General features: G+C 47.7%; 6 protein-coding genes across 6 annotated transcripts; 5 read left to right on the top strand and 1 right to left on the bottom strand.

The window, feature by feature from the left end:
• Window positions 1-477: 477 nt before the first annotated feature.
• Window positions 478-1,102, top strand: F5147DRAFT_589099 (uncharacterized protein; the record flags this gene model as incomplete). Its single annotated transcript, XM_041432131.1, has 2 exons — window positions 478-599; window positions 649-1,102. Coding segments are annotated over 2 exons (576 nt in total), but the record flags the coding sequence as incomplete, so codon positions are not given.
• Window positions 1,103-1,345: 243 nt separating this feature from the next.
• Window positions 1,346-2,183, bottom strand: F5147DRAFT_841773 (metallophosphoesterase domain-containing protein 1; the record flags this gene model as incomplete). The annotated part of the gene is made up of 2 exons (XM_041444405.1): window positions 1,475-2,183; window positions 1,346-1,428 (listed from the first exon to the last, which is right to left on the bottom strand). Exons 1-2 carry the CDS (start codon window positions 2,160-2,162, stop codon window positions 1,346-1,348), a joined length of 771 nt encoding a protein of 256 aa, XP_041284646.1. The 5' UTR covers window positions 2,163-2,183.
• A 237-nt stretch (window positions 2,184-2,420) lies between these two features.
• F5147DRAFT_730616 (uncharacterized protein) lies at window positions 2,421-2,818 on the top strand. The gene is made up of 2 exons (XM_041439393.1): window positions 2,421-2,727; window positions 2,793-2,818. The coding sequence occupies exon 1, from the start codon at window positions 2,478-2,480 to the stop codon at window positions 2,697-2,699; it is 222 nt and encodes a 73-aa protein (XP_041284645.1). The 5' UTR covers window positions 2,421-2,477; the 3' UTR covers window positions 2,700-2,727; window positions 2,793-2,818.
• A 5,450-nt stretch (window positions 2,819-8,268) lies between these two features.
• F5147DRAFT_589102 (uncharacterized protein) lies at window positions 8,269-9,103 on the top strand (the record flags this gene model as incomplete). The annotated part of the gene is made up of 3 exons (XM_041432132.1): window positions 8,269-8,508; window positions 8,598-8,753; window positions 8,807-9,103. Coding segments are annotated over 3 exons (693 nt in total), but the record flags the coding sequence as incomplete, so codon positions are not given.
• Window positions 9,104-11,395: 2,292 nt separating this feature from the next.
• Window positions 11,396-13,079, top strand: F5147DRAFT_730589 (uncharacterized protein). The gene is made up of 2 exons (XM_041439392.1): window positions 11,396-11,972; window positions 12,027-13,079. The coding sequence occupies exons 1-2, from the start codon at window positions 11,721-11,723 to the stop codon at window positions 12,978-12,980; spliced, it is 1,206 nt and encodes a 401-aa protein (XP_041284643.1). The 5' UTR covers window positions 11,396-11,720; the 3' UTR covers window positions 12,981-13,079.
• Window positions 13,080-13,580: 501 nt separating this feature from the next.
• Window positions 13,581-15,081, top strand: F5147DRAFT_97605 (uncharacterized protein). Its single transcript, XM_041444501.1, has 2 exons — window positions 13,581-13,968; window positions 14,022-15,081. The coding sequence occupies exons 1-2, from the start codon at window positions 13,717-13,719 to the stop codon at window positions 14,988-14,990; spliced, it is 1,221 nt and encodes a 406-aa protein (XP_041284642.1). The 5' UTR covers window positions 13,581-13,716; the 3' UTR covers window positions 14,991-15,081.
• Window positions 15,082-15,201: the final 120 nt, after the last annotated feature.

Below are 15,201 nucleotides of genomic sequence, written 5' to 3'. Positions count from 1 at the left end.
ATGTTTGTGTTTTCGTTGTTAAATAATGGATCGGTGGTTATGCAGTTTTTCATGCCCTTTAGAAGATCTGACAAAAATCCAAGTCGAGAATATGGCTATATAATGAGTGCAATGGGAAAAGCTTGCCTTTTGTTAATGTGTGTACATCTGATGTTACAGGAACCAAACACGAGCATACGGTAAACCCTCGTATTCCGGGTGTTAGAGTAGAGACCGGTGGAATGACGGGTCACGAGTGGAGCCTGGAGGAGGCGAGAACTGCAGCTAGACGCATGTGACGAAGGTGGAAGCTTTGGCGCTCCGAAGTGTTGGAGCGTCAAACACATCTTACATTCTTCCACCAAGTCAAATCACGATGGGTCAGTGTTTCAGCGATACAGCAAGCCTCACCGACTTTGTCAACAGGCCAGGTCAGAAATATATTCCATGATGCGTCTCGCGAGTGATTAAACAGTACTCTCCAGGTGTCGAAGAAAGCAGCTCACCGCTGAAGATATCAAGCGTGGCTTAGGCCTAACGGCCACACACCTGAAAAGCAAGAAAAAACAGATCACCGTCGTTGCTGTTGGAGGCGCTATCAACACGATTCTTCTTCGTGCGTATTCGTTCTACGATCTCCTAATGACGATGCAACTGACAATCTCGTAGGCTCCGTGCCTCTACAGCGGATGTAGATTTCTTCAGCATTGATGCTGCAAACAATCCCGTCTTGCGAGATGGTATTAAAAGCGCAGCCAAGACCATGCAGCTTGGTGAAGGGTGGATGAACAACCACACTGCACTTTTCATCGCTCCCAACACTAAAACCAACCTCTACAATGAAGCAATTAGCGATGGTGTAGTCATCTTTGATGAGCCTGGGCTTAAGGTGCTCGCTGCGCCCTGGATGTACTGTCTGGTAGCCAAATTGGAGAAGGCCGGAAAGCGAGGGAACGCAAAGTCCTATGATATGTCCGATGCAGCGCAATACCTCATCCAAGAATCCAAGAGGAGGGGGGCGAAAATCAAGGTCGCAGACATTGAGGCGAAAGCGATCGCGTATGGGGCAGAAATCCAGGAAGCGCAGATCAAGGAGTTAAAGGCTTTGTGGGAGGGTATATAGGGATGAGTCAGTTTAGCGACAAGCACACACTTTCCTGTAGTACAAGTGTATGATAGTACAGGATATGTGTACGACGTGTTGACCTAAACTGTAAGTGGGTAGAGGAGCTAGCGGCATGAACACGTTACTAGTCAGTGGGGGTGATTTCGATTTCTTATATATCAATGACGAACAGGAGGCCGTATATCACGGTCCCGCGGACCTCCTACCACAGATGCATTAACAGCACCCGTCCTTATACTATTATCCCGGGCCACCCCAAAGCATCGCCCATAGCAAATGCATAGTGCGGAACCAACCCCCGTTCTTGAGCACAATGTCCTCCCCTTATGACTGAGTCAGAGTTCCAGGGCATATGTCTTCGATTCCCACGACCGCCATGAATGTGTCCGAACACATGAAGCACTGGCGGGTGTGTCCTACAGAGCTCCCATATACGTGCAAGCAGGGCTCTGCAACCAAGTCCAGAGAGATCGAGATGACCGTGAGGAGGACCATGAGTGATGAGAATGTCTGTGTCGTTTGGAATGACAGACCAACGGCTGGATGTGCCAGTGACACCCGTACGTGGGTATTGGAAAGCGCCATTGCCGTGCTGCGGAGTGAATGGGCTGCCAAAGATTTTGAATGTGCGACCACGCACTTGGATAGTGTGAGCCTCATCCTCCAGATAGATGATGCCACGCTCTCGCCATGTGTGGACCCATGAACGACCCTCGACTGTCTGAAGGTATGTGTCGTGATTACCGGCTATAACGATTTTGTGTTCGTGTGGAAGGGAGACTAGCCAGTCAAAGGTGACCTGGAGCTCACTTGGAGTGCCAGAATGCGTGAGATCACCTGCGTGAATGAGGATATCACCGGGTGGTATCAGGGCAGATATGTCGGCGTTGTGAGTGTCTGATATGCATATGGTGCGGACGGGAGAAGACAAAGGACGTAGCAGTTGTTGGCTGAGAGTATTATATAGCTTTGAGGCTATATAAAGGCTGGGATTCGTCTTGAACAGCTCCCATAGACTAGGAGGCTTGCGATTAATGATTGCATCCAAGCCAGACATGCTCGTTCGATAAGGATCAATCCATACGCCCGTGAGGAAAAGCGCCGAAATGCTGGCTTAGTAAGCGGGATATATACATAAATTTTGAAATTAGGTTGAATCGTTTGGTCGTCCCAAAATCATGATACAGTGTCCTCAGGCAGATGCTCGCGCTGCGTTCCTTGACCTGGAGCCCATATCAATGCTCGAATTGCAATATGCTGAATTAAATTTGATGGAGATGACTCTAACTTGATAAATTAATGAACGACTTGGGCTTAAGTCTGACCTCGTTTAGTGGAGATAGCAGTCTATGTCTAGCGAGACGGATTCGAAATGGTTCTATGCCTTTTCTCACTCGAGTTTCTCGTCTCGCTAGGTACACTGTTGTTATTTACTTCCCCTGTTGGTAACTACGTCCTTGTTGTTTTGTCTCCTAAATTCCATGAGGTCCTTCCGTGCTCGTGGTGGGGTCCCTTATCTGTTGGCTATATCCTCGTTATCTGCGTCCCAACGAGACAAGTGAGGACAAGTAGACCCCCAAGGATCAAAAAATAACTGCACAGTGATGGAGCTGCCTGATGTCCTTCAATTTTTTTGCATCGTTGTGGTGAGCATCTAATATTTTTTGACTGTTAGAGCCGAGAGTACCTTTACTTGTGAGTGCTAGTCATGGCGCAGCTTTGCTAGTCACGGCACAGCTTTGCTCGTCATAATTTGGCAGCGACGCCATCGGCCAATTGTGACGTGAGCTAAGTAGACATTTGACCTTACTCACTATCACTGAATTTTGACTACAAGAGCACACTTGAACTTCCCGAGACAAAACCAATCACAATGTTCCAAAGGTCTCAGTCAAAATCACATTTACCATCGGCGGCCATCGTATCATTGTTGACCCTTCTCTAACCAGACTGCTCGATCACTGCTGCCTATTCCAGGAATAAATCGGACATTGCTTTCGAGATTTGTTTTGTTTGTGGTTGTAAGTCCATGTGCTTTGGATCAATTATCAAAGACACTTACGTGCTAATTAATATGGGCATAGCATCACGGAGTTTTGAAAGTCCATATGTGCCTGCCTAAGTTCGACTTACTCAGAACAGTTTGGAGCAAGCAAAGTCCCGAAGTGTGTATCTCAAAAATGAATGTGGATAACCAAACGATCGACGAAACAAGACTTAACATTCGGGGTTCGAATGTGAGCGGTACTGCGGACTCTGAGAATTATCCGGGCTAACCTATCTATATCAGGTCTTAGGGCTCCGAAGCTTCATCTAAGTAACGTTCGTGCATACTTGATCGTCCAATGTGCATAACTGGTGACCAATCAACCAACTGCATAACTTCGGACGCGACACATTTGTCACCACAACTGCCCTTTTTCATGATGATCCTCCCATCAACAATATACGTGTCAGTTGATATTTCTACCAAGTAACTTCCGAGTCGGCGACTCCATTAATGCATTTTTGCTGTAGTAAAATGCAGGAGTGACTATGCTGGAATTAATGCTTCTCACCTATGACGTCATATTTCGGTGTGTTACCGACTCCGAGTTGGATGAATTGTGCTATACACACACACGCGGATTGCAAGTTTTGAGAGGATCGTGCTAACACGAACACGTTTAAACGTGTACAACGTGTAGCGCTGATGTGTAGTTCATAAAAGTACTTGATGGTCCAGGTTGTCATTAAGCATCAATTGAATCAGCACTGTCCGATTCAAATTGAATCAAACCTTGCACTGGTTATAAAATCGGTGAGCCGCCTGAAAAAGTAAGACATCTAGATCGGGAACCGCGCTGTAAGGTTGAAATGAGATACCCAAGTTCGGACTTTGCTTGATAGTCCAAAAAAACCAAGTTTACGAAACTTGCGTGGCGGGGTAGAGGATGTTATAAAAGTGGGCTTCTAAGCCCACTGGTAGACTCACCAACCACGTGATTGCGACTATGAACCTCTACTGCGGTGCGCAAAGCTACCAACACCCCGCGAAGCAAAACAAAATTGCATCGCAGAGGCAGTATCGGGTCAAAGAGGGCGACGGGTTCCAAGAACTCAAAGACGTGATTCGCTTAGTGACAGGGGAGACTCCCCAGACCAGGTGCGAAACCTTGAAGAAAGGTATACTTGCTTTGTACACGTTCTGCTTGCATGATCACTTATTCCTTTCGCAGCTGCAGAACTCCTGCGGGATTTATCGAGAGAACATGGGGAAATTTCTAGGCATGAGCCGCTCCCGCCCTTGAAATACTCGTCAACATCAGCCTATGAAACTGACCAGGGGTCTCGTACGGCTTATGGTACGCGTTTTCAGCTCGTCGATGACAGGATCTCAGAAATCCCTAGAACCTCTTGTAATTCCCAACAACGAGACGTGGACAAACGCCATTGCATCAAGGGCAAGAAACAGTAGCCCAATGTCAGACACATCGGTGATGAGCTCGATTCTAGAGTATGAAGGCCACCCTCAGACGGAGATCCACCATATTGTCGGTGGTGAGGGCAACTGGAATTTGGTCCAACCAACCCCTTCGCAATTTCGACACAATTCGTTCCCCGGGCAGTGGAATGACATGTCGCTCATTCACTCGAACGTAGATCGAGTCCCATACTACTTAGAAAGGGTAGTAAATTAGGTTGTACGTCGGAATTTGAGGAATCCCTGAATGTTTTGAGTACTTGTAGTATCCATGATCTATTACTTTTACAGAATCACCTACCTTGTAGCTTGTATTTATTAGACCCATACACCCTTGGCGTAAATCCAACGAGAGGGCGAATGAGAGAAGTAAAACTGTTCGATATCTTGGATGCTCCATGACAAGGCATCAGTCACAACATGCAGATGCAGCAAAAATAGTTCGTACTATATCGGTAATCCAAGTGGCAGTTGATCTTGCCCATATCAGTTTGAGGCACACGGAATATACTGTGGAATGAATAGTAAGAATTTGTGTGCACGTCCTTACCAAAGAACTGGTAAAAATGACATGAGGTAAGTTCGTAGCTCACTCTAATCCGCAAACGATCACCGCGGTGATCTTGTCGCAACGATCATATCTTTCCCAAATATGTCCCGAGAAGTGCGAAATACAAGCGCGCGACTGCTGCCGCGAACACATAGCGCTAAATGTGTAAGTTAACTTCATTTGGATGATAGAGCGGGACTAGCCACCATGATGCATGGGGTCGATATCCAAAGTTAGTAAGGTAACGTAAGATGACTGCAGCCCAAGGCACGACGAACCACGAGTTGTGTTGGTGAGATGTATTGATACCACCTTGCTGTCAACCCACCGCAGAGGCCATTCCATAAGATGGGTGGTTGAGGGCAGATGGGTCGACTAGCAACCAAACACATTGAAGAGCATCACCTCAGGGCCCTATCACGATGATGGTGCATTAGTGGGAACATATAATAGACGCCTCCAACACCGTGACAACAGGGAACGGAAACTTGTGATCAGAACATGCAATCTGAGACTTCGTTTGGGCGCGCGCGATGAGAGAAAAGTTAAAATCACGTGGTGTTGCCGCTCTGGCAATTGCCGGCGAACAAAAACTTCGCACAACTAGTACCAGAGGGGTACGTAGTACAGAATAAATCTGTTACAATGCATGTGGTACAACAAGGTTTACCCAGCCGAGCGCCGAGAACCAATGTATGATGGCAGTCTAAACTTTCAGCTCTGTCATCGGTGGTAGAATGACTCCACTTCAAATCTTCAGAATGAGTCAAGCACTTTTTCGAAACTCAAACAGAGCGCACTCGTGCAATCTATTTCTTGCCTCGGCACCACATGTTCGATTTACAGCTTACAAGACAATCTCGTCGCTCGCGGGTGTGAAATTGCTTTTTGGCAACGAGGGTACGAATGCATGCACTCTGCTGCTTGCCTGCACCAGTACCCTCACGTGATGATGTCTTTGAATCTATTGAAAATATTATTGTTCACTCTGATCTCAAGATTTCAGAGTTATGTACCCAAAATCATGGAGGAACGTTACGTGGCACTAGAAAAGGAAGAACTGAGTCGGATGTCACGGTGTTCCGGATCCTAGTACTTGGCTCGCGGAAAGATCCAGTTGGACCTGCAATGTGCATCCTGGACCTGGTACGAGTATCTTTCTGGCATCGATAGGCATCGCCTGGACATCCTCGGAGGCCCGTCATCGTCGTTCGGACATATCATGCACTAGTTCCAACTCTTAGTAGTTATATGAGAAGTCGAGGCACAGTATGATCGGAGAACATTCCAGTAGCCAAAGAGCTCGAGGGTACCATACGTACAAACTTGCTTACAATGTATCAGTTAACAAACTCCTTATAATTGTCGACCTCAAGTCACCTTTATATCTGTTCGGACAGAACGTGCCCAGTACTACGCATACGCAATCGTTGGGCTGTGTAGAAGAATTGTATTTATGTTTCCTGGAACCTGAGAATGTGGTTATCATCCCTGCAGGCCTGATCGATCAGGAAGTCGGGAATGCGAGTTGCCAATTACTCCTAAAGACTTAGCTGAGCCGGAGAACCATCGGACATTAATATCGCAGGAGTGCCCCGCGCCCAGTTGTCAGGGCGTGCGAGAAACACAATGTCAATAAAAGGGATGGGCCTGGGAACTTGCGGTAAATTCATGTGGAGCGTATGTAATTAGCCCCACTCAATTCCATTTTATTTTTCTCATTTTATTTTTTAGCGAGTGAGTGTAGATTGCCGTGGGGAACAAAAAATAAAATGATATATTGGACTGCAGGTATGTTGTTCGGCGCTCGTCATTGCGGAGTTTCAACAATGCGAGCGCGGGGATGCTACTTGTCTCCAGTACCTACAATCATCAATGTATCATACGTCTACGAGGTCTCGGACGCAAGCCCCTAAAGCACCATCAGTCTACAGCTAAACAACTTGAGTTCCTGGCCATTGCACAACTGGCTGCAGCAGAAGACGACGACGACGAACTTCTCGGCCTTGCACTGGCAGCACTGGCCTGTAGCGCATCATAATCTGTGTTCGGAGGAGGCTGCGCATGTTCATGAAGCATAGGCACTTGCTCGAACACATCCGGCACTCCTGGGTATGTGTTCCTTCAGGCTGCGTCGTTCAATGTGCCGCCTCGGCATATTCTAATCTCAGCGCGCACCGCTGTACTTCAGAAATAAAATAAAATGGTCGACCTCAATTAGAACTCATTTTATTTCTCACCATCTGTCACTCGTATATCACTTGCAAAAATAAAATGGAATTGAGTGGGGCTATTGACTTCGCGCACGGTTAGGGTATAGCACGGGTATGGGCCACACCGCGGGTATGGGGGTCACGGGTATGGCGGGTACGGGTACGGTGTCGAGATGTGGTACCCGTGGTCATACCGTACCCGTTAGCACGGTATACGGGTATGTTTACGGGTGTCTCCGATAGAACCGAGAGTGGAAAGGACGGGACGGCCGAAGAACAGGCACAAGGGGAGATGCGCATCCAAAACGGGCACGGTGAGCGACCTGTCGACGTCGGCTCGCACCCTCTAATGTTTCAGTCCATTTTATCTTATATCACAGTACCTGACGCACGCACCTTATAATCTAGGTATAGAATTTGTTAGTAGAGAGTCTTCAATGCGAATACTGAGATATTCGCACCTTTGTCTAGGTCCCGCCTGTCTGCTTCGATATACATCACTTTAACTCTACATTTCTCAATACTCCCTCCATTCACTCCATCATTATGGTCAATCAGACGGCCTCGATCGCCGAGTCTACACGTTCAGAAACTTCAGATGTATCATCATCGAGTCCGCAGTCCATAGCGGCAGACAATGTTGCAAAACGTGTTAAGCTTATCATTCCACAGGTCGAAGCAACCCCCTCCGAGTTGCACTCTCCTGCTCCGGAAGTAATTGATATTGATGAAAATGATGCACCTCCTGCTGCTGAACAGGACGATGAGGCCGATCTAAGTATGTGAACTTATTGCTCGTGTCTGCATGGACCTTGATTAATTTTCACTCACAGACGCACTCAAAAAAACTTGGCGTTCAGCAGTCTATTCTTTTTTTAAGCTTGATGCTGTGACTGTCCAGTATCTCGATGGACGTCTAGTTCATTTCTTCCCTTGCGGGGCACGCAAGTGCAAACTCCCTGCCGGGGGTGTCCGCCGCTTCCAGGACTCCAAGGATAAGTCCTCGACTACGAATCTAAGGCACCACGCCAATGGCTGCTGGGGCAAAGAGGCAGTCGATCATGCATTCAGTGGTGGAAAGGTAGTACAGGCCACGAGTGGATCAGTTTTCTCGGCTTTTGCTCGAAAAGGACAACAACCTGTCCATCATACATATCGAATGCACACGAGCAATGAAGTTCGGTAAGTCGACATTTTTGGGCCTTAATAACATCTGACATTATTCACACTGGATTTAGGGCAAATCTCGTACGGTGGATCACAGAGAATAATCGACCTGTGAATATAATCAACGATCGTGCACTTCGTGATCTCCTGCTTTCTGGACGCCCTAATATCGAACTGCCATCACATTTTACAATCTCTCGTGATATTCGGGCGTCATTTGAAAAGTGCCAAGAACGCATTGGTACGCTCTTGCAGGTATGTGATCACATACATGTAAATCTCGCCACAGAGTCTCAAGCTGCATACAGGAACATGATGGCCGTCTTCATTTTGCCACCGATGCATGGACTTCCCCGAACCACCGTGCATTCATTGCGTGGACTGTCCATTTGGAACATCAAGGTGAAATGATATCATTCTTGCTCGATATCATTGAGGTCGCAGAGGTCAGCATTTATTTTCGATACTGCTCCAGTTTTCTAATCATTGTGATCCAGTCTCATACTGGCGAAGCCATGGCGAGAGCATTTCAAGCAATGCTCGAACAATTTGGTCTGACGCAAAAGGTACATCTTAGACTATCAGTTCCTTCGCATATCGAATAAATGACAATCAATTCAGATACTCGCACTCAATGCTGACAATGCATCTGCGAATGACACGCAGACAAAATACTTGGCGAAACTCGATAATTCGTTTCACGCTTATAACCGTGTCCAGTGCTTTAATCACACGATTCAGTTATGTGCCAAGGCACTTTTACGTCCATTGAATCCTGGATTGTCAGGAAATCATGATGATGAGGGGGATGTTGATGACGACGACGACAATGACTGCCCACCTCTTGTAATTGTTGATGAGTCAGACGAAGAGATGGACGAGACAGACAGGGATGTAGACGGTGTCGGTTTGAGAGAGGATGATGACCCCGATGACAAGATTGATGAATTAGAAGAGCTAGATGAGCAAGGTCGGTGCACCATCATTGCACAAACGGCCATTGTTAGAGATGCTGTTTCTAAGGTACTCGTTTCTTGACAAAGCTTGCTATCGAGCCTAGCTAGTAGCTGATACTATAATTTTGTATAGATCCGTCTTTTGTCATTTGCAATTATCCATTCAACTACCAAAGCACTCCCTATCTGGCGTTCTCACTGCAACAAGGCCGGTCTCAAAGCAAACCTTATCCCACGAGACGTCGTCACACGGTGGAACTCCACACATGACATGCTGCGTTTTGCAGTCAAGTACCAGAAGCCCATCAAGAAGATTACTGGCGACAAGAAACTGCCCAATTTCCGCAAATATCGATTGGAAAACAATGAATGGACTGTTGTCGAGGAACTTGTCACTGTACTGGAGGTAGCTCACTTAGCCTCTGATCGAGTTATTTTCAGGACTTATTCAATTCAACACTAGCGTTACAAGCAGGCTACACTCTTTTTTTCACGCAACTCGGCCAGTGTCTATGCAGTCATACCTGCAATGGACAAACTCGATAGCCATATGAGCAATGTTGAGACGAAAGAGGGGTTCCAACCAGCCATCCAAGCTGCGATGAAACTTGCTCGCAAGAAAATGGATAGATACTGGAAAATGACTGATGACTCAAACACGTATCGCATCGCAACAGGTGAGCATAAGTTGTCAATTGTTTCAATATGAGGTGGTTTGTGCTGACCCATGTCTCGCTAGTTCTCCACCCTGGCCTGAAGCTCGAATATTTCCGACTACAAAAATGGGAAGATGAATGGATTGAGGCTGCCGAAAATCTCATTCGAGAAGAGTACATAGATCGTTACAAAGACCAGGTCTTACCTTCGACTCCAGCTGCACATGTCTTGGCAGAAGACAAGGTGCGACAATGCGCTGATGACTTTGGTGACATATCTCTTGGCATAGCGGCATCTCTAGTAGATGAGCTTGACAACTATTTGCGGCAACCAGTGGAGAATACCAAAGTCCCGCTGCAATGGTGGGTCCATAATCAAAAGACATATCCAAATTTGCACCGGATGACACTTGATTACCTTAGTATCCCTGGTAGGTTGTGCACCATTGCTCTCGCTAGCATCACAGCTTATGTATCACACACCATAGCTACCTCAACTGCAGTTGAACGTGTATTTTCGCAAGGCCGGCACCTTCTGCACTTTACTCGAAACCGCTTGTCTCCAGCATCAACCCGTGCATTCCTCTGTCTTGGCTCATGGCTCCGCTGTGATCTGGTAGCGCCCGAGGACCTTACTAAGATCATGAAGTCTCTGAAGAAAAGAAAACGAGAGGACGAGAGCGTTGGATAAGGTTATTCTACGTAGTTTCACTATTTTTTGTTTGTGTACCCGCGGGTAAATGCAACACCGCGGGTAAGCTGCCATACCGCGGGTTAGTACGGGTAATACCGTACCCGTATCTGTACGGGTACGGTGTTGACGGGTACGGGTACGGTGTTGATCTTCCGACCCGCGGGTGTACCCGTGCTATACCCTAGATACCGCTGTACAGCTGTAACAGTGATGAGGATTTTCAAGTGGAGATGACGCCGAGATGTTGAGTGCGTTTACTACGACGGCTGCCAGTAGTTGGAATTTGAAAACGTAAATGGTTCCACACCGAATTGCCAATTGATAAACGTTTAAACCCTGGCTGGCAATCCTCGGTGTTCGAGCATGAAGTTGTTAGAGTGCACGGTGGTCCTTTGGTGCCGACGGTCGAGTCGACAGCTGGTTGGATATACGAACATTAGTTCCACACCAACTTGAAGGTGACCCTAGCTGGCAAGATCTGTTGGCCTTGCAGATAGTATGCATATGTTTGAAGGCAGAACCACTCACGCAAGAACATACAAGTATATCTTCCTACTAACCTATTTGCAAAGATCCTCCCAAACACAATCTGTTTTTTCTTTGCCATTGTTTTCCGTTGTCGTTGCTGCTTTAACCCATCAATTTCTGCCACGCTCATTGACATCCGATGAGTCCCATCTTTTTGCAAGAAGCTAGTGTTTACAACCCCTGCATTGTCCAACTGATATGATTGATATCTAGTCGTTCCCAAGTTCCCAACCAACCAATCACATACATGTTGGACTGCATGGCACCGCATACGATAATTTGATTCGGCCGGGGCTTTTCGGTTCGCATCACTGATATATTGAACCTACTTATCAGCGTTTGAACCTTGACTCTAGACGCCCGCATACTCCATCAACCAACGGCCACAATGCTGCCCTCGCTGGACGTCCTGCGTCTCCCTACAACTAGGGTACTACTCACAACCGAGACCTTCACTTCTCGTGTCCTTCCACCAGTCGCATGTTACTTTGTCACAGCTTTTCTTGTCCTGCTGCCCCGAACGCAGCCAGTCCGCATTGCGTTATGGCCCATCACCACGATCCTTGCACTTCGCGCGGCGACATCGTTAGACATGTGCATGGGGCAACCGAAACTTGCCTTTTTCAATATCGATCTGCAGGTGAATTTCTATTATATTCGCATTGACTGCCACCTCATTGAACTTATCTCTCAGCTATCTATGGTCTGTATTGCAGCACGCACCTTTGAATGGACGGTGCAGACGAAACCCTTTATTCGTGCAGCTCGCTCGTCAACTGACGCACCAAAGCGAAATATTGTGCTCGACACAATTGATTTGGCATGCAACCTTCGAGGCTGTGGCTGGGACTGGTCGAAGGGACTGTACATCCCGCCTGAGACACATCCTACATCCTCACGATTGGCCTTTGCTAAATCCGTCCTAGTCTCTTGTCTCAAGCACTTATTTCTTTGCGGCGCGATTCACTCTGCCGTGCAATCTTTCTCTCCAGATACATTCGGATCTGTTGATGGTGGTACCATCTTCGACGACTCACTTCCCCCGCACCTCCGTTATTTACGATCGAGCATCATAGCGACGATGTGTGCATTCGGCATCTACTCAGTACTCCAAGCCGGTTACGAACTCACGGTATTTATGTGTGTACTGTTGTTCAGACAACATCCAGAGCAATGTCCCCCCTCATTCGACTCTCCCTGGCGCGCCACTTCTCTCAGAGAATTCTGGAGCCGACGCTGGCATCAGTGGTTCCGTCGGATATTCATTTTCCTCGGGGGAAAGCCATTTTCTCTGCTCTTTGGGGGTATCGGGGGCGTCATAGGCACGTTCCTCGCCTCTGGAGTTTTTCACCACCTCGCACTACTTGCTATCGACCCGTCCTCGGAGATGTGGCGCATGCTTCTGCCATTTGGAATGATGGGCACTGGTGTGGTGATCGAGCGTGCTGTTGCGGGGATTAAGACAGGTGGCTGGATAGGATGGATGTGGACAATGTGCTGGCTGATGTTGTGGGGGAACGTGATGGTGGATGGGTGGGCGAGAGCTGGGATGCTTGGGGGTTCGAGCGTTTTGGATAGTGCGACGCCTGTAAGGCAACCGATTGAGCGGCTGGTGAGGACGTTTGATAAGTATCTGCATACACGTTAGCAGAAAACCATGATGGTAGGAAGTTGTAGATGATCCAGTATCTGATACTAAAATTGTGGAAACGAGAGCAGTTAGTTCAATGCAAATTTCTGAATGCTATATAGTGGATGACGCGACGTCGGACCGACTCAAAACTATGAACCGCAGCTTAACTGCCAAATCAGGAACTGCGACGTCTGGAAGGTCCGAAGCAGTGCTTATCTGCTTCCGTTCTGAAGCTTGAAGACCAACAACACCGTGAAATGAAGCAGAGGTCGCCATAGTGGTGAGCAAGGACTGATAAAAAAGCACAACAACACAGCATAACGTAGTGGACAACATGCCGGCAGCTATGGGCGCTCATATACTTTAGATAAGGTGAGTATGTACTATAGACTTGGTCGTAAAAATTATGTTTCTGGTGTTGCAGATAGTATGCATTTGTTTGAAGGTACAACCACGTACGCGCAAGCGGCAAGAACATATAAGTATCTTCTTACTAACCCATTTCACACCATTTGTTTTTCCTTTGCAATTATCCTCGCTGTCGCGTTGCCCCATCTGCACCACCAGTCTCTGCTACGCCCAAGATTGTTGCGGCGGCGCTGAGAAATAACCCTAATCGACCAATCACATACATATACATGTACTTCATGGCACTGTATATGATAATTTGATTTACGGGGGCTTTACATTGAACTTACTTATAAACGTATGAACCTCAGGCTTGACTCCAGATGCCCGCATAACGGCCACAATGCTGCCCTTGCTGGACGTCCTGCGTCTCCCCACAACTAGGGTACTACTCACAACCGAGACCTTCGCTTCTCGAGTCCTTCCACCAGTCGCATGCTGCTTCGCCACAGCTTTTCTTGTCCTGCTGCCCCGAACACAGTCAGTCCGCATTGCGTTGTGGCCCATCACCGCGATCCTTGCATTTCGCGCGGCGACATCGCTAGACATGTCCATGGGGCAACCGAAACTTGCCCTTCTGAATATGCAGCTGCAAGTGAGTTCCTGTATTCGCATTAATTGCCATACCGTTCAACTTATCTCTCTTAGATATCCATGATGTATATTGCAGCACGCACCCTTGAATGGACGGTGCAGACGAAACCTTTTGTTCGTATGGCTCCCCGATCGTCAACCGACGTGCCAAAGCAAAATCTTGTGCTCGACGCAATTGATTTGGTATGCAACCCTCGAGGCTGTGGCTGGGACTGGTCGAAGGGACTGTACATCCCGCCTGAGACACATCCTACATCCTCACGATTGGCTTTTGCTACATCCGCCCTAGTCTCTGGTCTAAAGCATTCATTTCTTTGTGGCGCGCTTCACGCTGCCGTGAAGTCTTTCTCTCCAGATACATTTGGATCTGTTGATGGTGGTACCATCTTCGACGACTCTCTTCCCCCGCACCTCCGTTATTTACGATCGAGCATCATCGCCACGCTATGCGGATTCGCCATCTACTCATTGATCAAAGCTAATTACGAGATCACCGTAGTTATTTGCGTACTGATATTCAGGCAACATCCAGACCAATGCCCCCCCTTAATAGACTCTCCCTGGCGCGCCACCTCTCTCAGAGAATTCTGGAATCGTCGCTGGCATCAGTGGTTGCGTCGGACAGTCATTTTCCTCGGGGGAAACCCACTTTCTCTACTCTTTGGGCGTATCGGGGGCGTCATGGGTGCATTTCTCGTCTCTGGGTTTATTCATTACCTTCAACTACTCCCCATCCATCCGTCCTCGGAGATGTGGCGCATGGTGCTGCCATTTGGAATGATGGGCACTGGGATGGTCATTGAGCGTGCTGTTTCGGGGAATAAGACAGGTGGCTGGATGGGATGGGTGTGGACAATGTGTTGGATGGTGTTGTGGGGGAACGTGATGGTGGATGGGTGGGCGAGAGCTGGGATGCTTGGGAGTCCGAGCGTTTTGGATAGTGCGACGCCTATAAGGCAACCGATTGAGCGGCTGGTGAGGACATTTGACGAGTATCTGCATGCTATTGGCAGAAAACCGTGATGACAGAAATCTGTAGATATCCCAGTAGCTGATACTAAAATTGTGAGATACGAGAGCAGCTAGTCCAATGCAAGTTTCTGAATGCTTGAGGATGACTTCCCTCGAGATACGTACTAGTAGTCGGTCCTACACAAATCATTTGTATGCTCCAGCACGCCTCCTCAGTGTCGAAGACAGCAGACTTAGTGAGCCCAAGTATTGATCAAGCTAG

This window comes from Suillus discolor (genome assembly GCF_016758755.1).
Source record: "Suillus discolor strain FC423 chromosome Unknown F5147scaffold_179, whole genome shotgun sequence".
NCBI lineage: Eukaryota > Fungi > Basidiomycota > Agaricomycetes > Boletales > Suillaceae > Suillus > Suillus discolor.
This window is presented reverse-complemented; position numbering and strand designations above follow the sequence as displayed.

Excerpts from the sequence above, each read along its gene's own strand:
- F5147DRAFT_730616 (XM_041439393.1), top strand. The coding sequence starts at position 2,478 with ATGGTTCTATGCCTTTTCTCACTCGAGTTTCTCGTCTCGCTAGGTACA.
- F5147DRAFT_730589 (XM_041439392.1), top strand. The coding sequence starts at position 11,721 with ATGCTGCCCTCGCTGGACGTCCTGCGTCTCCCTACAACTAGGGTACTA. Across the intron at positions 11,973-12,026 it reads TTTTCAATATCGATCTGCAG|CTATCTATGGTCTGTATTGC; the intron begins GTGAATTTCTAT and ends CTTATCTCTCAG.
- F5147DRAFT_97605 (XM_041444501.1), top strand. The coding sequence starts at position 13,717 with ATGCTGCCCTTGCTGGACGTCCTGCGTCTCCCCACAACTAGGGTACTA. Across the intron at positions 13,969-14,021 it reads TTCTGAATATGCAGCTGCAA|ATATCCATGATGTATATTGC; the intron begins GTGAGTTCCTGT and ends TATCTCTCTTAG.